Genomic DNA, 25,658 nt, shown 5'->3' with positions numbered 1-25,658 from the left:
TACGATCGGCCAATAGAAGATACGCGTGTAGGAATCGATCTGTGATTGGTCTCTTTTAGGAAGAATGAAAGTGGAGAGTTGGCCTACGTCGGTAGCTGCTTCTGGCAATTGCCCCTGAAGAAAAAAAAATGGCTGCCTTAGAAAGGGTGAAGGTGCTTGTGTTGGGTGATTCAGGTGAGTGGGTGAGGGCGTGAGGAGCGACCGCAGCCGTCCTCCACGAAAAAGAGCCAGACTCTGCCGCTTTAGTGGAGAGGGGCAGATTGGCTGTTATTTGGAATTACTTTCCTGCTTAAAATGTGATTTTTAGAAAACCAAATAAAGTGTAACAGACAATACAGCTATTTTTTTCCTGATTTTTAGAAAGTGTGGTTATATAACACACCAATATTCTTGGTTTGGTCCAATCAAGAGTTTTAGATCTATGATCTGCTGTGTATGTAAATGAGGCCACAGCGCTCGATGGTACAAGAGTTTCAAAAAAATTTCTACGAACGCACTTAGTTAACCTGTTTTTTTCTCTTAATAACATACTACAGAGGCACAGTTGCAGAAACATTATCTCTTCATACAAACATATTTGCTTATAGTGTGTTTGCAATAACTGTTGGTATTCTTGCGCGTTATTCTGCAGTAGGTTAATGGACTAAGATAAGACCCCACCTCCTTCCCGTGTGCATTGTGCTCCCTCCCTATCTTTGTCAATTTTAAATAAAATATAATGTGACCATTATTTTAAAGTTCAAATATTTTTATTGGTGTTTTAATGACTGGTTAGCCTCTTAGAGTCACCTTTAGGGACGTATAATTTAATTAAAAGTATTCTTGTACTCTCCCCCCCCCACCCCAGTTTTGGGATGGAGAGAACTATTAAGATATTTCAAAATATATCTGCTGGGGGCAATAGAATCTCAGAATTGGAAAGAGCCATTTCTACTACTGAATCCATTCTCTTGCTCAGTACAAGAATTCAGATGAAAGCATTTCCAATGGATGGCTATTTAGCCTTCACTTGAATTCATTCAGCAAAATAAAATTTATGATATCTTACTGTAATTTGTTTCATATGTCATTCTACGCCTGTGTATTTGATACTTGAATGCGGTACAAAATTTTGCATTTGTCTCTATTAAATTTCATTTAGTCTTTTTCATCCCTATTAAAGCTACCAAGAATATAGAATCCCAGAGTTGGAAGGGATAACAGAAATAATCAATCCAGCCTCTTACTCACTGCAGGAACTGCTAGAGTACTATGATATATTTAATAACATATTAAATTTATATGGCTTCCGCCTCCAAGCAACTCTCTGGTTTTAAATATTAAGTCAAATCAATCTGTAAGAAACACAACAACAAAAGAGAATAGAGTACAATCAGAGACTTTTTTTTTTTACTTAGCAGTTTATTTAATTTATTTAGTTCTGACAGCCTAGATTGCTAGTTCATTCTGTTTGACGCTTGCAAGGGGTGGACTGTTTGGTGGACTGCAGGGGATGAACTAGCTTTACACCAATTAACCAATGGCAGTCAGGTTACTGGTCTTCCAGACTCCTCTGCTGCTCTTGCCTCGCCTCGCCTCGCCTCACCTTGTGTCATGATGCCTCATGTCTGGCCAGGTCCAGTGCTGGTTTCTGTTCTCTGCATACATGAACACAGCTAGGTTTTTCCCATTGGAGTGGTACCCATGTAGCTAGTCACAATACTGCATGATTTTGAACTGCTGAATGGGCAGGAGCTAGGGATCGAGTGTTGAGAATTCACTCGGACTTATGGAGCCGGGCTTGAACTGCCAAAGTACAAATTTCTGGACAGCAATTCCAGCATCATAAGCCACTGTGCCACTGCGTCCTCTTACTAGCATAATCCACCAGAGATCTTGGGTTTTGTGATATTTGTCCAGGGTTTAATAACCAACTTTATTTAGATTTATTAAAGATAAGACAAGTTACCTACAGGCTGCTATCAGTTTTGACATACTCCTCTAATGCTATTAATAAATATGTCAGACATGGAAGATCAGATTCCAATAATTTGAAGATATAACACAATCTATTGTATCATTTTCTGGAAAATGCAACTTGTACAATGCTGAATCTAATTTTTGGACTTGTTACATAGAATAGCAGAGTTGGAAGGGACCTTGGAAGTCTTTTAGTCCAGAGGTCCCCAACCTTTTGGGCACCAGGGACCGGTTCCGTGGAGAAAGATTTTTCTGCGGACCGGAGAGTGTGTGGTTTTGTGTGTTGCCTGCATCCCACGGATGGGGCTTTGGTTGTTCCTGTGGACCGGTTGCTGGCATGCCACGGACCGGTACTGGTCCACGGACTGGGGGTTGGAAACCCCTGTTCTAGTCCAACCCCCTGCTCAAGCAGGAGACCCTATAAGAGCTATCTAGGATGATTTGTTCCTATTTAATTTCAGTTATATAGCAAAACTAAAAAGACAGCAGAAATGTTAGTTACTTTTGAAAGTTTATTTTATTACTTTGTTACAGGTGTGGGAAAATCATCACTTGTTCACCTCTTATGTCACAATCAGATGCTGGGAAATCCATCCTGGACTGTGGGCTGTTCTGTTGATGTCCGTGTATGTGGAAGTATAAACATAATACTGATAATTTGTGATATTGTCTTTGAAATAGTATATTTTACATACAGAAAATTATTGAAATTTAACTGCAGAGGTAAAGCATAACTGGAATGTAAGAGTGTTTCGTAGTTGATGGGTACTACCCATTATTGATAACTCTAACAGGGCCAGAGATGAGAAGGAAAGAAGTACAGAAATATAAAAACAAAAAATGGACCACAGAAAAAGATGTAATGGTCCATAGAGTCTACCCCTTGAGGGTTTTTTTCTTTTTAAATTTATTTATTAATTTTAATTTCTAATTTTTGTTGGATGACGGACATATGTTTATCCCAGGCAAGTTTAAGCTTAAAATATGGTGGCTTAAAGGAGGCATTTAAATATTCATAGACTTGCAGATGTTTTCTATAACTGATATTCTGTTTTTGTCAACGCTGCTAATATTGAATATTCTTGCTTTGACAAAATATGCAGAACTGTCTGGTACTTTTAGATTTAATTCAGATGAGAATGAGAGAGGAGAGAAAAGCATGAGGAAGGGAACGAAGTGTAGCTTTGCCCTCCAGGTTAATTGGAAGATGTGAATCATGACCCCAAAATAGGGGAGGGGAAATGCCTGGAATGTTATGTGCAAAGGAAGGGAAATTCAGATCTTGGCATTTTCCATGCCGTGCTGACACTCCTTTACACTAATAAAGGCTTTTTAGGTTAAAAAATGCCTGCAAGTTCTTTGAAGTGTTTCATTAGTCAGACACATGACCGTTTTTTTCTGTATTTTTGCAAAAATATGCAATGAAAATTAGTAAAATAGATGTACTATATATAAAGTGAGTGGTATAGGAATTGAATGAAAGTAAAAAATATTGGCCAAAGAATAGGAAAAATGATCTTTCCAGGATTTAGCAAATATATTCTGATTCTGTGATCCTCATTATAATTCTTATAGAGAGTATAGTGGTCACGTAATTCTTTGAAATATGATGTTTTATACCAATTGGCTACCAAGACATATATAACCATATTTATTTCAAGAAATGCTTCTGAATGCAGAATTTTTTTTAGGGGCAAATAATGAATAACTACTAACCAAGCTTCCTTTTGAAGCATTCTCTAACCAGAAAACAGACAACTCGCAAAGTGAATGGTTGAGTAGAGTTCTGGAGACAGAAGGAGCAGGAAAGAATAAATATGAAATTGTTCTGTAGTGCAGATTTTTTATAGTGTATTCTTTGTTTGCTTATTATACTTTGACATGGTATTTTTAATTTATCTGTAGTATAAACATGCATGCAAAAATGAATTACATCTGTGTGAACTATTTGGGGTGTATTTGAGCAGACTGTGACTCTTAACAGATGTCATAATGGTTACATCCGCCTGAAGAATTAGTGAAGGATTCCTGCAGATCATCTTTATCTGTTTATTCATGTAATTAAATTTTTTCACCAAAATTGGCAATAAAGGGGCTGCCACAGTTAAATGATTCTTCCAAATGATTTGTGTAGCCTATATGTCTATGTGTATGTTTTGTGTATACATACATTCGTATATTGATAGATGTGTCAGATATTTTGTATACATTCTCTCTCCCCATAAAAGCTAAATTCAGATAATTGATTCTCCATAAAAATCATGTTTGGATTTTTTCATAAGAACAAGTAGCAATAGCAATAGCACTTAGATGTATATATCGCTTCCCAGTGCTTTATACCCCGCTTTAAGCGGTTTACAGAGTCAGTGTATTGCCCCCAACAATCTGAGTCCTCATTTTGCCAACCTCGGAAGGATGGAAGGCTGAGTCAACCTTGAGCCGGTGACACTCGAACTGCTGGCAGCCGGCAGTGAGCAGAAGTAGCCTGCAGTACTGCATTCTAACCACTGCGCCACCATATAATACAGCAAGTATCTTCAGGAAAATACTTATTTTCTGTTTTTTTCCATTAAGGAATATTTCACCTTGTTACTTTCATTACCATTTGAAAAAAAAAAAAACCTACTGTATAACATGCATGGGCCAAAGAAGCTGCATTCTTAGAAACTCATTCTGAACCTAACTAATTCTCTCCTTAACCCACCTTTACTGGTTTTAATTTACTGTTGTTTTAAATTTATTTATGCTATGTGGTTTCTTGTTACCAGATTCATGACTACAAAGAAGGAACTCCAGAAGAAAAGATCTATTTCATCGAATTATGGGATGTTGGTGGTTCTGTAGGCAGTGCCAGTAGTGTGAAAAGCACACGTCTTATGTTCTACAATTCAGTAAATGGTAATGGATGCACTTTTAAAATCTGTTACATTGCTTTGATTTATGTAGACTATGTTCCCTAAATATTGCAAACAAGAATTTTATATTAAAGAACAGTTATTGGCTGAATTTCAGTTTCAAACACTTTACTTTCTTGGATACAACATATATTTGCATGTGTTGACAAATTTGTTTAACTTTTTTCCTGAACAGGTTTCTCAGTATATTTATTATTCATAATGTTTATTTGAAAACCAGTACATTCTAGTTAGCAACTTACATGCCATCCATCTCACCTGGAGGCAATTTATGGACTTGTATATATTATGTATCTATATCATTGCCATATATATGTACTTTAAGGGTTTCTGAGCCATTCTTTATTTATATTCATGAGATTATTAAATAATTAATAGCCAATACTAGTTTCAAAGTAGAATACCAACTATTCCTATTAGATACCTGATTTAATCCTTAGCTATGTATACTTGGAGCTAAAAATATTCTTTTCTAAATTTGTATTAGGACTAGCATGTGAATTGTTACCGAATACCACCCATTAATTATCACTATTATCACCAATTATCACTATTATTTTTTTAGTTTGCTTTTCTGCACAAGTGATGCCTAATGTATACTAATCATGGATTGATTTTTTTGGCTCAGTGTCCTTCCTTCCTTTCTGCCAGCCTTGAATTACATTGGCCAGCATGCTTTACAGAATAGTAGAGTGTAGCATAGTGCAATTAGTTCTTGTATCTAATCAATCTGATTAGGTTGGGACTTTGATTGCATTGGTGCACAATTTTCATTTGAATGACTATAGTTCAGAAACTGCTGGAACAAATAAAAACTAAATGTAGTTTAATTTAAATTCAGTTTCAGTTAATGTAGTTGGTTTGTTTATTTTCCATGAAATTAGGAATGTCCCATTTTTATCACATTAAATTATAATTTGGAAAAAATATTTAAGGGCTCCATAAGCTACTTTCAAAGCTTTCAGAGACTATAAATGATACATTTCTGCTTCACTAGTCAGATTATTTAATAAAAACACCTTTGAAAATATAAAATAGCTTATATAATATCTATATAAAAATGGAGAAGATATTCCTTGCTTACCAACTGCTTATTCAGCAACTTCAAAATTATGACAGTGCTGAAAAAGATTTATGACCAGTCTTCAAACTTGTGGCTATCACAATATTTTTGTGGTCATGTGATCATGATTCAGATGTATGGCAACTGGCACACATTTATGACAGTGTTCCACAATCGTGATCATTTGCAACCTTCACAGGCAGCTTCCAACAAGCAGAGTGAGTGGGATGCTGGCTGGAAGTCACAAATTGCAATCTTGTGACTTTGCACTGAACAATAGTCATTCACTTAATGTCAACTGGAATCGATATGTCAGGTGTAGTCATGTGATGTTTGCCTTTACAACCACATTGCTTCTCATCAGTTGCCATTCCCAATTGCAGTCAGTAATTGAGCATTGTCTGTACCTTATTATTGCCTGAAGATTTCCCTGTTTTTGATATTTCCTCTAACTTGGTAAGGTTGTTCAATCACTGTTAATTTATTTTGATCTAAAGATATTAGAGATTCCCCCTTGTTCATTCCCATGGTAACATCCTTGATTTAATTTGGGCTAAGGATTTGCAGCTTGCATTTTATGCTTTATTTAATCTAATAACTTTATTGTAAATATTTCTCTTCAAGGCATGTTTTCAAATTTGTTATTGGTTTGATCCATTCTATGTCTGCATTGGTTCTTAGTTTCAACCTTTGAAAAGAGCTTTTATCCGTGGCTAGATTTACAGAAAATTCCAAGTTACATACATAAACTCAAATAGAAGTATAGAGTAGGGCCATCTGCTCTTACTGATTTTTTATATTTTTGGAAATAGCCAAGCAAAATTACCAGAATCTAATTGCAGTTCAAGCCAAGTCCACTTTTTTGCTATGTTGAGGTCTTTTTATTGTCATCTCTGCCGGTGGGTTGCTATTTATATTTGAGAACTTTTTTGTCTAAAATCAAGATGCTCCAGTTATCCATCTGTATGCATGGCTTATGTGGTACTTCTGATGCTGCAAATTGTTTCTCCTCTAGCTTTTCATTTTTTCTAGTTACTGAAGCAACTCTAACTAAAATAGTAGCATTACTTGCTTGTATTACTCCCGGTATTACTTGCCCTTTTCCTTTCTTTTGTCATTTTTGACAAAATGACTTTTTTCCGTCACTTTTAAGTATGCCGATCAATTCCTCTTATGGCAGGATTTTTTCAGGCACCCCAAATTATACCTATCTTTTTTCTCTCTCTCTTTCTAAAGGTTTCTTGATTGGTTTTCATTCATTCTTTTTCATCTGAGATTATTGAGTTAGTTACTCTCTTCCAGCTTCTTAATTGTTTATCAGTTAAATAAATTCACTGACCCATTTTAGTCTGGGTTTCATATGGGTTAGTCTACCAAATCAGCATTAGCTTGGGCCTCTGGCAATGGGAAAATCAGTATTGGTTCTGCTACACTTATCAATGGCATTTGCCCTCCCCTGCAAGAAATTCTGTTTCCTATTATCTGCAGTGTTCCTTCAAATTGTTTTTTACTTTGTAAATTAGCCTCTGGTTTCTCTGATATCTTCTTTTCAACTGAAATTCATCCAGATATATTTGTTGGGTCCTGTCTTCAGTGATGCAGTATGTTCTTTTTACCTGGAATTTCCAACTAGATGTATTGTTGCCACTTAAATTAAATTTAGAAAAGATTGTTCTTTATTTTTTTCCCTCTCCTTTGTCTTTCTTTGTTCCTCTTATTTCTGTATCTTTTATTTCTTTGAAAATAAATTGCTGACCTCTGTTGTAAGTTAGATCCCACATTTAGTAAAATTCCAGCAGTGGTAAAATTCTTTGGTCCAGCCATGTTATTGTAAATTTTTACTTTACTTTGAATTGTGATTTTTGCTTGTATGTTGTACTGTTGTCTGTGTAGATTTTTACATCAATTTACATAGCTAACTTTTTTGAATGCTTTAACTGTAATACATCACTTTGAGAATTTCTGTTATTGAGGATTATAAAAGTAGAAGTAAGAAAAGCCTTCCCCCACACTTAAACTAAAACAAACAAAACAAAAGATGGGGAAGGAAAAATAATTGTTGCTATTGTTTCTTTGATTATTTTTAACAAAGTTTTTTAAACTATTATTCATTTTTATAATATTCTAGAATAAGTCCTACATAATTTTTATTATTCAGTTTTACATAACTTTTATTGCTGAAATAGTTCCATCCTCATCTGAAAAAGGACTGAATCCATGCACAGCATCTAGTAATTCTACAGCCAATAGCATTTGGTTAGAAGTGATTGGGAATTAGAAATGGGAATTTTTCCAGGATGTTAGAACATTTCATTTTTTTGTGGGAACATAAGATCAGGGTATAAACCAAAACAAAAAAATAACCAGGGAACAGGATCATAAATTAGTACTGTGCAAGAATAACATTGGGGGCAAGGTCTTATTAAAATTGGGAACATGCTTATAGTCCCTTCAGTTCAAGAAAGTTAGGGAAGAGCAATCAAGGAACTGAAAATATTTACATTACAGCAATTCAATTCTATGGTTCATTATAAAGTGCTATCATATCTAGACCAAAATCCTTCCAGCTGAAGCCTCAGTACTCTTTCCTTACATAATCCATCAAATTCCCTTGCCCTAGCTGATTGCTTCATGATGCCTGATTGCTTCATAATGCATCATAATTGATTTTATTACCTTGTTTGTTAGGCAAAACTGGTTTTTCTAATCATCTTCTGCAATACTTTACTTCTAAACGTGGTTTGCTTTCATTCTGATTCTGTCCTTAATGAGAGACTGAATAATACTCTCATTTTTGTGCTCCTTGGAGGCCTGGCTTTGTTTTTATAATTGCTATATCTTTCTATGTGCTTTTGGTAATTTTAGGAAAAAATAAAAATCTTTTCCTTACCTAGGAATAATTTTAGTGCATGATTTAACCAACAAAAAATCCTCCCAAAACTTGTATCGATGGTCTTTGGAAGCTCTTAACAAAGATGTGATTCCATCTAGTGTCCTGGTGACAAATGGGTAAGTAGGCAGAATATACAGCTGTCCACTATCATTATGATAACCATGTGAATTAGATGGAGGGATGACATGTTGTAAGATTTTGAAAATGGGGAAAAATGGGTAGGCTATTTTCTGTCAGTAAAAAGAAGGTCCATCTCCTCTAGCAATATTCTCTTTAGAAATGTGTCCTTAAAAGATATGTAAAAGTCATAGTATATGTTTCATACATAATGAGTAGCAGTGGCCCACAGTTTTAATAGCAAAAATACATCTAAATATACTCAACTTTATGAAGTAGAATAGGAAAAAATGCAGTTTATGGATATTCTCAATCTTCCAGATCATGGTTGTCCCAAAGGTGCTTTTCAATTCCCCACCGTTTAGTCAGATCTGAAGAAGCTTCTTGGATGAAAAGTAAAACATCTTCAAGGAAAAAATAAAGTCCAGTTGCCTTTTGAAAAACACCTTTGGGAAAAATACATTAATTTCGGCTAATGTTCACAGCTAGTCAGAATTTATCTCCTAAATAAACTGAGGACCTATTTCATTAAAAATGATTCAAAGCTTTGTGCTGAATACATTTTAATAATGAAAAATATATAATCAAAAAATAATAGAAACAGGCTCTTTTTTCCAGACTTTGGGGGATTTGGAGATATGAAAATATGATATTGCTAAAGTGCTTTTTTTTTAACCAGAAAAAAAAGTAGCCCATTGATCCCATTGTCAGATTATAGAATGTTGAAAGCTAGAGATGAAATCAACTTGACCTTATTTATTTAAAACCTTTTTATATTCTCCCATCTTACAACAAATTGAGTGGCTCCCAATCAAAAATTAAAATAACATAAAGGCCATATTAAAACTATAATAACCAAATATATTTAAAAACAAAAATCTTGCATGAAGTCAAGTTTCCAGTAGGTAAACAGCTCATCCTAGCGCTAGGGAGAAAAGCCAGGTCTTCAATGCTTTATGAAAGGTTAGAAGGGTAGAGGCCTGCCCCATTTTAATCTTTAGGTACATGTGAAATGCTAGTGCAAATGGTTGCTTTTTTCTGGGTAGTTTAAAGAGACCGTGTAAAATTGGATTCTACTAATGTAACTAAATTTCAGAGATTATCAGATCCTGACTTTGCAATGAAAGAGTTAATATACATGTAGCTTTCTAAAACTCAGGTTGTATCTTGATGTAAATGACCAGAGAACTAACCTTAGGCAGATTTGAGATAGCTGTCAAAGGAGGAAGGAAGGAGCAATCCATTCCACTAAAAAGAGGCTTGATCAAAAGAGATAGAAGGAAGCATGAGAAAGAAATTTAAAATAATCACATTTTGATTTTGTTTAGTATAAGATGGAACTAAGAGAAACTTAGACTGGCTTTCAAAATTATGTTACTATATACTGCCACAATAAAGTATCATTTTTGGAATCGTTGCAATGTCTGTTTCTTGATCTAGCCTGCCTCAAAGGCCTGACACTAAATATATCATAAATATGCCTTGTACATTTATATTATCTTTACTTTTCATTTGCCATATTCATCCTAGATTTGGTTGTTGTTATATTGTGATGTGAGAGCTCTTAAGTAGTGAAAACATGTAATAAATGATTAAAAAATTGATTAAAATTTTTATCCGGTATAAAGTTTCCTTACACTTTCAGTAAAATATGTACTTTTTTACTCAGGGATTGGGGTGAAGCATCTTAAAGATGGGGTTGCATTCCCCAAGAAAGAGCAGATCTTGATAGATAGCTGTGGCAAGGAGTATATTTGGTGAATGTTAGCTAGTGTGCCACCTGCAATATTTCACAAACTGGTTTATATCTTATCTTCACTTTCCTTCACAGAGACTATGATCGAGAGCAGTTTGCTGATAACCAGATTCCACTGCTTGTCATAGGAACAAAATTAGATCAAATCCCAGAGACAAAACGCAATGAGGTCTTGAGCCGAACTGCTTTTCTAGTTGAGGATTTCAGTGCAGAAGAAATCAATCTGGTTTGTGTTATCCTTTATTTTCTCAGCTTGGATTAATGCTATTGTTGGCCATAAATTTATTTCAAAGAATAGTCATTTTCCTGAAATAAATCCTGCTCATTTTCCATTATCGCTGAAGAGTACCTTTAAGCTATTTTTTCCCTTGCAGACAGAATCAAAGAATGTTATGGAGCACCTAACTTCCACAGAGCAACTTTCCCACCAGTTCTTTTATCCTTCCCAATTTTGTAAAGAGGCAGCAATAAGGGACAGTTTATGTCTTATTTATCCACTGTAAATTCCTCTCATCATAGACACTTGGTGCTTCATAGTTGCCTGTGGCTATGCCATAGAATTTCAAGGCATACACATTTATATTTTCCTCCCAAGTTGCAACAAAAATATTTCCAAATTTAGATCAGTCATCTGCTAAAAATCAAGGCCATAAAACTAGTTCCACCAGTAGAATAGTTTTCAGAATGCTACAACAATTTTCTCTAAAGACTAAAAGGAATGAGAATTTCAGAGACTGGCTCAAGAGATATCTGAGCTAAGGTCAGTATCTCATGTGCCAAACAATCAATTCTGACCTGCCTCCCAAAACATTATGCATTGACTCAGTTCATGCTCCTTCTTATATAATTTACCCATAGCAAGCAGTCTTTTTCTTACATAAAGTTATGAAAATGGGACATCATAATTAAGTTAAACGTGCATCTGAAATAGTCCTTCAGATAATAGAAGTCCTAAAACCTAGAAATTCATTTGGGAGTGGTCAACACATACGCTAAACACCACCCAAATAAGTTTTCTTGGTGTATGATTGGGTAGATGTTTCAGTGTCCCTGAACAACAACAACAACAGACTACAAATATAGTATAATTTTTTCTGGTGATTAACAGTGATTGGACTAGTTAATCTTGAATTCAGGCTTCTAATATGTTTGTCCTTGACAAAGCACAATACAGCCCAAGCATATTTTTTATACCTAAATTGAATTGAGCCCCAATCCTTCCCGAGGAAGACCTCAACAATGCTGGAATGACCAGAGTCTCAACTTCTTCAAAACACATCCAGAGTCTATGTCTTACAATATGAATGAATAAATTCTTCATTCATAGGTTGTCATGAGATCACCACAAGGTTTAAAGTTCCATTAGTAGACTTGTATTTCCAACTAACAGTAAGCTGAGCCATTTTGTGTTCCAGTTCCCTGCAGAGGGAGTCATAGCATCAGATATCTTGAACATCAAAAGAGCCCAACGATCTTCTCTGCATCTTTCCTCCATTTCCTCTAAGTGTGTATATTATGCAAGTTTTAACATGGAAAGGATGAAAGTAGGTAACTAGCCAAGAAGACCTTCATAACCCTGAAGAAGGACATTACCATGGTCCCTGTCCTATAGACTAATTCGATTCCCTTTAGTCAGGAAACAGTTTTTCCCAGCATATTTGTAGCTGCATGTCAGGATTGAGAAATTCAATCCTTGCAAACCTTAGGCTATAGCACAACTATGACTTTCATCAAGACCCTATTTAGTTTGTACAGAATGTTATTTGATATATGAGATCAATATGCTCTCACCACACTGGAGACCGCAAGGGGGCCTAGGCATAACAGTCACTCAGATTCCTTTATCCAAGTGAACTTTGCTTCAACACATTTAAATCTCAGGTCTCACTGTCAACACCTGTCCTTTTATTTGTTGATTTTGTTTTAATTGAAGGTTGCTATTTATTTATTTAGTATACTATCTCAACTCCTTTGAGGAAAGGCAGGCACAAAAATAAAAATGTTAACTCAAATTGATATTAATGCACTTATTGCAGGTTTTTTATAGATCTAGATATTAATTTTACTGTAAAAATTAAACATTAATTTATTGCTAATTATACAGTGTTGAAACAGCAAGCTAATAGCATCAGAGGACTCAAATTTGGGAACTATACATTTAAGGGAAATGGCAACAACTAATTTGGCTTTTAAAAAAAATTGCTAACAGAATGCCATAGTTCAATTTTACAGTGAGGGAAAAAATTATTTGATCCCCTGCTGATTTTGTCCACTGACAAGGAAATGATAATTTTAATGGTAGGTTCATTTTAACAGTGAGAGACAGAATAACAACAAAAAATCCAGAAAAACACATTTCAAAAAAGTTATAAATTGATTTACATTTTAATGAGTGAAATAAGTATTTGACCCCTTCACAAAACATGACTTAGTACTTGGTGGCAAAACCCTTGTTGGCAATCACAGAGGTCAGACGTTTCTTGTAGTTGGCCACCAGGTTTGCACACATCTCAGGGATTTTGTCCCATTCCTCTTTGCAGATCCTCTCCAAGTCATTAAGGTTTCAAGGTTGATGTTTGGCAGTTCCCTTCAGCTCCCTCCACAGATTTTCTATGGGATTAAGTCTGGAGATTGGCTAGGCCACTCCAGGACCTCAATGTGCTTCTTCTTGAGCTATTTCTTTGTTGCCTTGGCCATGTATTGTGGGTTATTGTCATGCTAGAATACCCAACCACGATCCATTTTCAATGCCCTGGCTGAGGGAAAGAGGTTCCACTCAAGATTTGACGGGCCCCATCCATCATCCCTTTTATGCAGTGAAGTTGTTCTGTCCCCTTAGCAGAAAAACATCCCCAAAGCATAATGTGCCCACCTCCGTGTTTAACAGTGGACATGGTGTTCTTGGGGTCATAGTCAGCATTCCTCCTCCTCCGAACACGGCAAGTTGAATTGATGCCAAAGAGCTTGATTTTGGTCTCATCTGATCACAACACTTTCACCCAGTTCTCCTCTGAATCATTCAGATGTTCATTGGCAAACTTCAGACAAGCCTGTACATCTGCTTTTTGAGCAGGGGGACTTTGCAGGCGCTGCAGGATTTCAGTCCTTCACGGCGTAGTGTTACCAATTGTTTTCTTGGTGACTATGTTGCCTGCTGCCTTGAGATCATTGACAAGATCCCCCCAGATCTTGGGTTGATTCCTCACCATTCTCATGATCATTGAAAATCCATGAGGTGAGATCTTGTATGGAGCCCGCAGATCAAGGGAGATTGACAGTTATTTTGTGTTTTTTCCATTTGCAAATAATCGCACCAAGTATTGTCACCTTTTTACCAAGCTGCTTGGCGATGGTCTTGTAGCCCATTCCAGCCTTGTGTAGGTCTACAATTTTGTCTCTTTTATCCTGGGACAGCTCTTTGGTCTTGGCCATGGTGGAGAGTTTGGAATCTGATTGGTTGATTGCTTCTATGGACAGGTGTCTTTTATACAGGTAACAAGCTGGGATTAGCAGCACTCCTTTTAAGAGAGTGCCCCTAATCTCAGCTCGTTACCTGTATAAAAGACACCTGGGAGCCAGAAATCTTGCTGATTGATAGGGGATCAAATACCTATTTCACTCATTAAAATGAAAATCAATTTATAACTTCTTTGAAATGTGTTTTCTGGATTTTTTTGTTGTTATTCTGTCTCTCACTGTTAAAATAAATTTACCATTAAAATTATAGACCTATCATTTCCTTGTCAGAGGACAAACGTACAAAATAAGCAGGGGATCAAATAATTTTTCCCTCACTGTAGTGCTTACCATTCAGTTACCTGGAATTTCTATTAGCAACCTACCTCTACTCTTTCTTCAAAAATATATTTTTTTCAGTGATATTAAGAAAATTGGTATCATAGCCCAACACCTTAACCACTACACCACATTGGCTATCTAGGTGAAGAATGATCACTGATCATGCGTGCCTAAATAAGTGTGTCACATACATGATGGCATATAGATAGACTTGCTCTGTCTTTGACAAGTAATTCTGGGATGGAGGTTCATATTTTCTGTCCCCTGGGGCAACAAGTGTATTGATTGCTACTAACTAATGATTTACAAAACCAGGTATAAATATAGTAGGGGTGGGAGGGAGATTATAATAGGGTAAATGCATTAAGCTGCCAAAGGAAAGAACACTGATTATTTATGTTGAAAGAAAGACTATTACCATTGGATGTGAAAATAAAATTTTGCTTCAGCTTATATTTGGTGGAATGAATACACAAATGAAGTTGCTAAGTGTAAAAAAAGAATTAAGGAAGAAATATATTTTAGTTGTGAAGAGCTGTTAGTTGAGAATGAAGGTAAAAACAGGATTGAAGTTTTAGAAAAATCACTATTCTTCAGTTACATTAATACAGCACCTAGAGAAATAGTTTCATTTATTTTTTTAAAAATCAGAGATTCAAATATTCAGGATCTAATGACAGCTGTCCGATAAGTTCTCTGTAATTATCTGAAAGCAATAGATATATTAATTCTACAAATGCCTCTTCCCACCAAAAAGAAAGTTTTATTGTGTTGTTTGGAAGGAAAAAATACTGAATCTGCTTTTTCTAGTGAATTCCACATATTGAAAAAAGTATTTTATGAGAAATGCCTGACGTATTGGTGTTGTTAACAATAGCTTCGTTTGAACATGTGCTTGTAGCACACACTTCAAAACTCCTCTGTACTTTTAGGGACTTTTTACCAATGAGAAAATTAAGAAATTAAAGAGAAAAATAATTCTTTGGTCTTTCAGGATTGTACAAGTCCTCGCTACTTGGCTGCAGGTTCCTCTAACGCTGTCAAGCTCAGCAGATTTTTTGATAAGGTAATCGTTTATTTTTCTCAATTGATAGATTATGGAATGAAAACGTGAGCTAAATTATACAGGTTTTATTGCATAAGACCTGCACAAACATCTCAGAGCATGCGCCTCAGCAGCCTCTTGAGGAAGTAGAAGAAATTGTAGGGTTCTGGCATAGTTCCCTCACTTTTGTGCTTTACCTGAATTTGCCTATCAATGTTAAGCCCTCTGTTTTAGTATTTCAACATGAATTGTGCTCAGAGATGTTATATTTCTCTGTTAATCTCTTTCTAACACCTTATCAACATCAGGGCTGTGGAATTACATCAAGAACATAACCTAGATTAGGGTTGTTATGTTTATTTTACTCAGGACTATTTAGCTTTTGTAAAAGCAAACCTATCTCCATTTAGGATGCTTTTAATAGTTTATTACAGTGGTGGTGAACCTATGGCACGGGTGCCAAAGGCGGCACTCAGAGCCCTCTCTGTGGGCACGTGCGCCATCACCCCAGTCCGAAGCCTTCAGGTGGATTTTATAAAACCTTTTCGCTTTAGGCCTCCGCTGCCGTGTACAAAAAAATAAGGTTCAATTAATCAATTTCAACTACTCGCAGGAAAAAAAAGATCTTGCAAAGCTGGAATTGGTTGATTGAACTTTTTAGTCCCACCCAGTCTGCAGTTACCACCGCAGCCACGCCCACCCAATAGGTCACACCCAGCCAATGGGCCACACCCACCCGGCACCCGATGATGCATAAGTGGGTTTTGGGTTGCAGTTTGGGCACTCGGTCTCTAAAAGATTTGCCGTCACTGTTCTATTACTAATAAGATCAGCTGTTATTAGGGTTGTTATGCTATCTGAAGCCTATGTTTTCGTGCTGCCTTTAGACAGTCAGCCTGTTAGTTCCCATGGTTTTACTGGCATTTTAGTGCAGAATTCGATTGCTTGAATACTTTGGTTGCTTGAATGTTCTTGTATCATCGATTGTTTTTCTAAGATGCCTAGGAAGTACTTGCACATTCGGGCATCAGCAGAACAGCGATATCTCCACAGCATATAGATCAGACCCTCAGATTTTTTTTATATAAATATTTTATTAATTTTCTAGTTTTACAATCATAAGTTCTTAATAAACAACGTGTTGTCCTGGGTCCATTAATAATTCAGTGATACATATTAACTTCTTCAATTTAGGCCCAGTATTACACCATCCAATGCTTTCTCTCTACTTCCAGTAGTACATTTTCCCACATTAGGCAAATACAATTCTTATTGTTGTTAATACATATATAATAGAATATCAACATCTTTGTTACATTTTCCTAATAATATCAATAATGTCACTTTAAAATATTTTTCTAACCAAAATATATCTTAATTGCATTTGCGCTTAATATCCATTTGTTCAATTAATATCCTGTTTTTCCACTTTTTTTAAAAAAAATTCCCATCAGTGTTCAAAATGTCTCTATCGCTTATAATTTCTCATAATAAGTTATATTTGGGTAACCAAAAGCTTTCCTTATTCAAATCCTCTTAGCAACAAGAGTCTTATTTGAGTCTGGGCTTCCAGCCAAGTTTCTTTTAGGCTCAACAAATTGTAGTGCTATAGTTCGCCACTAGATGTCCTTGACACCATCTTCCAGCTTTTTACATCCAAACTTATATTTTAAAAAAAAATCTCAAAAGCACTTTTAGTCCCCAAATTTCAAAGTTATATATGTGTGTTGCTTCCAAATTAATCTTGTAATTTTCTCTATTTCCCCCCCCAAGCAATTAATTCACCACTTTTCTTTTCCTGATGGGATGGAGTGGAATTCCCCTTCCCTCTCTCATCGGGGAGGATTCTTTGCTTTGGGCAGCTTTTTCCCAGGAAAAAGTCTTAAAGTCATAAAGAGAGGATAGGTCTCACCCAGTTCCATCCATGTTGCTCAAAAATTGCTAGTTAATGCTTATTTTCTTCGGTTGTCAGCAGCTTCTGACTGGCCACACAAATGTAGCCAGTCTTTCTCCTGCCGGTTTGGAGGGCTTCCTCGGATCAAACGGAAGGGCTGCCGCCCTCCCGTGATCAACGAGGATCCCCTTCGGGGAGACTTTTGCACCTTTTGAAGGTCCCCTCACACCACGATGTCAAACCAGACCCTCAGATTTAATGGGTTCCTTACAAGTAGTCCTTGATTTATGTCCACAATTGAGCTCAAAATTTTTGTTGCTAAGTGAGATCGTTGGTAAATGAATTTGCCCCATTTTATGATCTTTCTTGCCACAGTTGTTAAATGAATCACTGCAGTTGTTAAGTTAGTAATGCAGTTGCTAAGTGAATCTGGCTTCCCCATTGACTTTGATTGTCAGAAGGTCACAAATGGTGATCATATGATCCCAGGACACTGCATCTGTTATAAATATGGACAAATTGCTAAGTGTGTGAATTTTGATCACATGACCATAGGAATATTGCATGGCCATAAATGTGAAAACAGTCATAAGTCACTTTTTTCAGTGCCATTGTAACTTGGAACGGTCACTAAGTGAACTGTTGAAGGTCGAGGACTTCTTGTATTTCTTGATCCACTTTGTTCAATATTTTTTCTTGAACATGGAGATTCTTTTTAGTGATGGTAACAAACTACACAGATTCCTTTGGCTCTTACTGAGTAAAGAGTGCTTTATTATTAAAATAGATTAAAAATAAATTAAGTGCTTACATAAACAAGAATGTGATTTTTATTTGTTATACTTTTAAACCTTATCTTTTTATAATTCTAGGAGTTGGTTCTTTATCCAATCATACTTTTAATTTCCGTATAACCTGATCAGGCCCTTCCACCTCCGATTCAGAAGATCAGAATAAACTAGAACTCACTCTCCCTCCCTCCCCTCCCGCCCTCTCCCTCTGTCTCTTACACACACACACACACACACACACACCCATGGGCATATGTATGGTAGACAAACATACACAAACACATCTGTGGTTTCAATGAGGGTTCTCTTAGTACTATCTTTGCTTTGAATACCTCCTTGCTTCCCCATTGCATCCACTCTCCTTTCTGGACCTCTGAACATTTAGATGTTACACATTGTTAAATATTATATTGTTTCATTTCTCCAGGCCTCTTGCCAAGATCTGTTACAATCAAAGCAATGCATGCTCATGATTTTTTGGTGGTGCATGCAGTTCTGGTTTCCTAAACTACTTTGAGGGCAAAGGCTATTTTGGTCATCTCCCCTTCACAAAAATCTCCTGTCACAAGGTTTGTGGATATGTGTCTGACAGCCTGGAAGCCTGTCTTATGCCACCTGCTAAACAAGAGGTCCTGATGCCTCTTTGAAGTCTTCTGTTCTTTGTTCTTTTTAGCTCTGAATGGGCTTCTTTCCAAAGGTCTCTTTCCACTTTCTTTGAAAGGCCATCAACCCAGGCTTGTTGTGGCCTTTTTTACTATTCATCCTTTTATCCAGAATTAGTCAGTTTTTCTCCTCATTTGGTTTCAGTTTTCTTTGTGAAATCTAATAGGTATCCCCATTTCTGAGATGGGCTTTTTCTTGGAAGAGTTCAATGGTTCTTTCTTAGTCAACTCTGAAAATACTTGAGACCATTCTTCCTAATGTTTACTTACCTTGAAGTGTTTTTCTTTTGCCAGTTACTTATGTGAATCATGCTAGTGAACTTTGTGCCCTTATTGTTTATCCATCTTATCTCATCTGGCAGAAAGACAATTATACTCTAACCAGATGTTTCTTTTCTGCCAAAGATATCCCTACTACTCTGTAACGCCAATCGTTTGGCTAACAAGCGTTTTACCGGTCTATTTGGCTCCTGCCCTCCTGTGGTTAATTGCTCTGTTGTTTCCATCGCGCTCGTTGACAGCTGTTTGAATTTTGGCGCTCTGCTCCTCTCGTGCCCCGCCCGTGCAGGGGGTGCGTTCTGCTGCATGCAGTCATCTCGCTGCTTTTCTGACATCTCCATATGCAATGCTGTCATTTCAGCTGGTTGTTCTTTCTTGCTGTCATCGTCCCTGTCCATGTTGGTTCCAGGTCTTTTGCTGTCACTCATCAGCACCGTCTGCCTCCTCTTGGTCATTTGACGTAACAATAAGTCCGTTGAGGAACAGTTACAGTCCTCTGTTGGCCTATTTGTGTCAGTGGGATCTGTGGCTGTTTCATCCTTGCAGTTTTCTTATTCAAGGATATCTGCCGGCGTAATGTCTAATAAGCTGGTAACAGTTCAATATGCCGGTTGATGGAATGCTTGTTGGATAGCCATGCCACTTTTAGCAGACGGCCACCCTTTGTTACATCATGAGCAATGACCCTGGCCTCCATGAAATTAAACGTCAGAAAAGCGGCAAGATGACTACATGCGGCAGAATGCATGCTCCACATGGGCGGGGCACGAAGAGAGGAGCAGAGCGCCGAAATTCAAACAGCTGTCAATGAGTGCAACGGAAACAACAACAAAGCAATTAACCACGGGAGGGCGGGAGCTGAATAGACCAGTAACACGCTCATTAGCCAAACGGTTGGCGTTACAGAGACTATAAAAGCATTATTCTCAATCCTGGCTAGAACTCTGACAATGTCAGCAGATATAAATTATGAGAGACTGTTAGAATGTTGATCTCCGGGATAAAATCTTTTATTTTACACTGAGCTTTTGTCAGCAACTGCTGACATTTTCAAAGTATGAGCCAACGTCTGTAGGCGCCTGTCTCTACGGCTCTCCAGATGTTAATGATCTGGCCATTGGGCACGCGATAGAGCTGTCTATCCTTGCTCTCCGGTGTCAATCTCGATCCAGCTTCGCTGGTCGGTGTCTGCTTTAGTTCCGCTGCTCTCTCTGTTTGCTCCGTCTGCTGATCTTCTCTGTCTCGTGAAGTGCAGCTGTAATGCAAAGCATGGCTGTTAAGTGTTGTTGCAGGACTTCTCTTTTCATTGTTATATCTGTATATGCTGTCAATATGTGGTGTGGTTGCATCTGTTGACGGTTTATCTGTTACATTTTTGTTGCTGCTTTCCCTGCTTGCTTCACCTGCCGATCTTCTCTGTTTTGCAAAGCACAGCTGTCATGCAAAATATGGCTGTTAAGAGTTGTTGCAGGATCACTCCTTCCATTGTCATATTCGGATACGTTGTCAGTGTGTGGTGTGATTGCATCCATTGATGGTTTACCTGTCATATTTACCGCATTGATCGCGTTGATTTGTTGTCTCTCCTTTGATCCTGTGGCAGGCTCAATTTGCACTTCCGTGTTTTCATTTTTTGTAGTCCTCTGCTGTGTCAGTGTTTCTGTAAGTATGTGGCCAAGATCTTTCATTTTTCTGTTTTCTTCAGAGAGGGGTGGTCGATGGTTTCTCCGTTTTAATCCCCTGTGTGACTGTTCATGTTATTTTAGTGTTTGATATGCTGGCAATAATTCTGTGTGCCAGTTAATAGAATGCCTGTTAGATAGCCATGCTTCTTTTAGCTGGTGGCCACCCTTCGTTGGATCTTGGGTGATAACTTTGGGTCCTGCAAAGTTGAAAGTGTGGTTGTGTTCACTTTCTGCTTTGTTTCCAGCTGTTTATAATTGTAAATCACCTACTTTCTCTCCTCCCCCACATACATCTCCAACTTCTGCCATTTCCATGGAGGTCATCAAGGGGGCATTGTTCTTGTCTCCATCCTGCTCAAACCCAGTTCTTAGAAAGTACATTTCTATCTCCCGCATGACACAGTATTGTGGATGGATCACATTTAATAACCTTTCTTTTTTACTGTGTTTTAGGTTATAGAAAAGAGATATTATATACGAGATGGTAATCAGGTATGTGTCATTTCCCTTTTTTATTTTTTATAAATAACATGAGTTATAAATAACATGAGTTGAGTTGATGTTTAAAATCTTTTAAATGCAAACTCCTTTCTACAATGCACTGACATAATTTCATTGGATTAGGAAAAAAGAAAGAGATCCTCACTTTCTCTGTGGAGAGACAAGTGGTCTCTGTGGTAATGAGTGTGCTTTGCCAGGATTCAGGTGAATTTAATCCTTGCATTTGTAACTTCTGCACTAAATTATTGAAATTATATAGATCTAGAAATAGGTTAAAACACTAGAATAGAATAGAGCTGGAAGGGACCTTGGAGATCTTCTAGTCCAGCCCCCCCCCCAAATAGGAGAACCTATACCACTATAATTAGTGCAAAATGTTAGGCTATTTCCAATTAACTGAGAAAGAGGCGAGGTTATCAAAAATGCTGAATGTAGAGACCTAGTAGAAAATCACAACACAAAACATAGTAGGCCCATTAGGGTTACTCCTGGATTACTGCTCATGCAACAGATTCCCTGATGCTGAAAAACCGCTGATAGATTGCTTTAATTAGTTTGGTCTTCATAACAGCTATATGGTTGTCTCACGTGGTCATCAGTAGAACACAAGGCATAGCACAGATTTTTGCCCCAAGGGATGGAATTAATTTGAGCACATGTAAAATTATAGTAACTGCATTGTCATGACCAGATCCTTTCCAAGTGAAATCCATAAAGAGGAGGAGCCTGGTGGCATTTTTTTCCAACTAACACATTTTATTAAAAGGCTCACATTTTCATGAGTTACAGCTCACTTCATCAGATGCATAGAGTGGCTAGACTGATAGATTTAAATTACTGTGTGGTGGGAAAGGGAAGAGACGGAAAGAGAGATTGGCTCTGCAAACAAAAGCATGTGAAACAAATTACCAATTAAATTATCAATTGAATCAATCAAACAATTATCAGTTGAATAGCTTTCTGAATAAAATAGTTGATATTTCAGCAGCTGAAGTAGTCTCACTCTAGACCAGAGGTTCTCAACCTTGGCAACTTTAAGACTTGTGGACTTCAACTCCCAGAATTCCTCAGCCAGCTTTGCTGGCTGAGGAATTCTGGGAATTGAAGTCCACAAGTCTTAAAGTTGCCAAGGTTGAGAACCGCTGCTCTAGACTGATGAGATACAGCGGGCCACTAATTGCTCCTGAGTGGTCTCTTCAATACTATAAGTTGTAAGCATGATGGTTTTCCAGAAGCAGTTAAACAGATTGGAAAATGGCTTGAAAGCTGGCGATCCAAAATTAAATATGTCCCTGCCCAAGTATTTTTTTGGAGACAAGGCAGTTTAGAAAATGTCACATAAGTATTTGCAGACATGAAGTCTTCTTGGAGTCTTTAAGGTACAATCTATAATTGTTCGTTTGGGCTTCTGACTAGAACAAGGCAGGGGTAGGCAACCCAAAACACTCAAAGAGCCACTTGGACCCTTTTCCACCAAAAACAAAACACTGGGAGCCGCAAAATCCTTTTGATATCTAAAATGAAGATAACACTGCATATATCCTTTTTTACCTTTATTATAGGTGTGTGTGTGTGTATCATAAAGGTAAAAAAGGATATATGCAGTGTTATTTTCATTTTAGATGTCAAAAGAGTCTCTATCCCTCCCTCCCTCCCTCTCTCTCTCTCTCTCTTTCTGCTCTTGGTCTGCCAGTTCTCTTCCTCCATTCTCTTTCTTTCTCTCCCTCTCTCTCTCTCTTTCCTCTCCCTCTCTCTCTCTCTCTTTCCCTCTCTTTCTCTCCCTCTCTCTCTTTCTCCCCCTCTCTCGGATCTTCTGCTCACCTGGCAAGCTGGCTTCAAGCTGTTCTCCAACAAGCTCAGGGGTAGGCAACCTCAGCTCTTTTATGACTCATGTCATGGCCTTCAACTCCCAGAATTCCTGAGTCAGCATAGCTGAGCTAGCTATCTCTCTCCTGCCCTTCCTGTTTCCTGCTTCCTGCAGAGAGGCAGCAAAGGGAGGAGCCCCGCCCAGTAAGCTTGTCGGCTCTTTGAACAGGGTGAGGCCACTCTCTTTTTTACACACACACACACAAGTGCCTCTCTCTGTCTCTGTCTCTCTCTGCAATTGGCAGAGGAGGCTGGGAGCCGTAGGTTGTCGACCTGTGGTCTAAACAAATGTGCTTATTTCAGAACATGGAATCTTTTATCTCAGTAAAAGCTGTTTTGGTACTTCTGGGTAGATTACTTTGATGCAATCTGTGTATTTGGTAGTGATCTAGAAGGTTCTCACATATCAGACTTGTGGTAAAAGATTTGTATTGGCTGGCTGACAAAGCAGCCTTGAAAGATCAGATCACCCTGAAAAAAAATCTTCAGATTATAAGCATTTGTGACTTGGGTAGCAATAATAGACCACATAGACACTTCTCTATGATGGCTCCTATCTACTCCAGCAATCAGAGGTTGCAAGTATATTTTATATACTACTTTTCTGAACAGCTAATTCTCCCTAATATCTTCCTTTTGATTGATTGGGTTTTTTTAATTTGTAATACTGTTTTATGCAAACATATGTCCAGAAGAACCACAAGAAGATCTTAAAACTGTGGATACTTTGTAGCCTTAAAGAATAGACCCAGAGGAGTGCTTTGTTCAATAATTTCTAAAGGCCTAATTTGTATAAGTTATATAATATTTTAATAACAATTATAGTGAATTCTAATACAAACATTTTTATCCATCAACAGATTCCTAGCTTCTCAGAAAAAAAGAGAATGGGAAGTGGCTTTGTAAAGAATTTTCACTATGACTGATCCTCTGCTGTGCCATCTATAAAGTGTGCAAAATGAAATGAATGCAGCATTCTGGTACTAAGCAAAGTCAGATCTTCTCCCAGTTACAGTGTATGGAACTGTGTCTTCCCAGATTTATTTAGAAAGAAGCTGCAATTCACTATCCAAGAAGCATAATGAATACCTAGTTTTGTTGTAGAATATGCTGTCTCGTATTACATTTTTGTTCGTTATTATTAATTTGCAAATACAAATAACAAGCCAGTGATAAGTGGATAACTAGGAAAGAGATTCTACAGCAATTATACCAACATCATTCCCATTGCTATGTCACTGATAGCAATCAGAGCTAAAGGACATCTGAATTAAAATATATTTATAAATAATAATGTCTCAAACATGAAGGAATAGTATCGGCAAAGCAAGCCTGCAAATAAATGACCATGCATACCTATTTAATAGTATATTCTACTTATACAGTTTTAAGTGTCATTAATTATATGGTAAAATATACAAAGAAAAATTGGAAAAGAAGGAAAACAAAACAACTCAGTGAAGGGGTACAAATTAGTGGCCACAAATGTTCCTGTTTTGTAGTATCCTCTGCCCTCCAGATAGAAGAGTCTGAAAGTTTATATTTTAGGGGTGTGCAACATTTCAAATTCTATTAGAGCCTACCCATAGGAGCTGGGTGCAATTTCATTTATTCCTTAGCAGCAGCCATGATGCCCAGTAAAAAGATGCTCCTGCTTTAAAGAATGCAGACAAATCTGGCACTTGCCTACTCTAAAGCACAGTTTAGAAATTGAAAAGCATTATGCAAGTATAATAACTTATCACTTCTGATTATACTCTGAGCAGAAGCCCAGAGTAACAATTGTATTATGAAGATGAGGATACCTGTTATATGCAAGCACTCTGACACGGAATAAAGATTTTTTTAAAAAAAATATTGTTCCAGTTTGCTTACTCACGTAGAGGTTTGAAGATGAGGAGCAGTGGTATCTTTCCTGTTGTTGGTAGCAGTAACATGGTAAACCACAGCTGGGATGGAGAGTTGAAATAGGTGCTGGGTTTAATGACACAAAAAGTAAAATTTATTTTTTAATTTATATCCCACCTTTATTATTTTTATAAACATCTCAAGGTGGCCAACATATCTAATGCTCCTTCCTCCTCCTGTTTTCCTCAGAGCAACCACCCTGTGAGGGGAATTGGGCTGAGAGAGTGCAACTGGTCCAAGGTTACTCAGCTGGCTTTCCTGCCTAAGGCAGGAGTTGAATGGATGTAAAACACCCATTTTTTTGGAAATCAATGTAAAAACTGAAACCAGCTTGTCCATTACTTACTAGAGCATTATTAATAAAAAAGAACATTTTTAAATGAGGCTAATATCGGCCATAATAGTTCCTTAGCATTTCCTCTGACCTGCCAGTTTTTTTCTACAGTGCTTCCTTGATTTCAGCCTCACTAGCAAGCCTTTTACAAATAAAGGAGGCTTTAATGTCTTTTCAGTTCCACTCTCCCCC

At 37.2% G+C, this 25,658-nt stretch overlaps 1 protein-coding gene across 1 annotated transcript; it reads left to right on the top strand.

Moving 5' to 3' along the window:
* Positions 1-23: 23 nt before the first annotated feature.
* On the top strand, positions 24-25,070 carry RABL3 (RAB, member of RAS oncogene family like 3). The gene is made up of 8 exons (XM_039366586.1): positions 24-174; positions 2,494-2,585; positions 4,728-4,857; positions 8,832-8,946; positions 10,779-10,929; positions 15,496-15,567; positions 21,311-21,349; positions 24,085-25,070. The coding sequence occupies exons 1-8, from the start codon at positions 129-131 to the stop codon at positions 24,148-24,150; spliced, it is 711 nt and encodes a 236-aa protein (XP_039222520.1). The 5' UTR covers positions 24-128; the 3' UTR covers positions 24,151-25,070.
* The last annotated feature ends 588 nt before the right edge of the window (positions 25,071-25,658 follow it).

Source organism: Crotalus tigris, unplaced genomic scaffold (genome assembly GCF_016545835.1).
Source record: "Crotalus tigris isolate CLP2741 ecotype Arizona unplaced genomic scaffold, ASM1654583v1 scf7180000020347.5012614909:4044961, whole genome shotgun sequence".
In the NCBI taxonomy this organism is placed as follows: domain Eukaryota; kingdom Metazoa; phylum Chordata; class Lepidosauria; order Squamata; family Viperidae; genus Crotalus; species Crotalus tigris.
The sequence above is the reverse complement of the archived record's forward strand: the minus strand, read 5'-3'. Positions and strand labels throughout refer to the sequence as shown.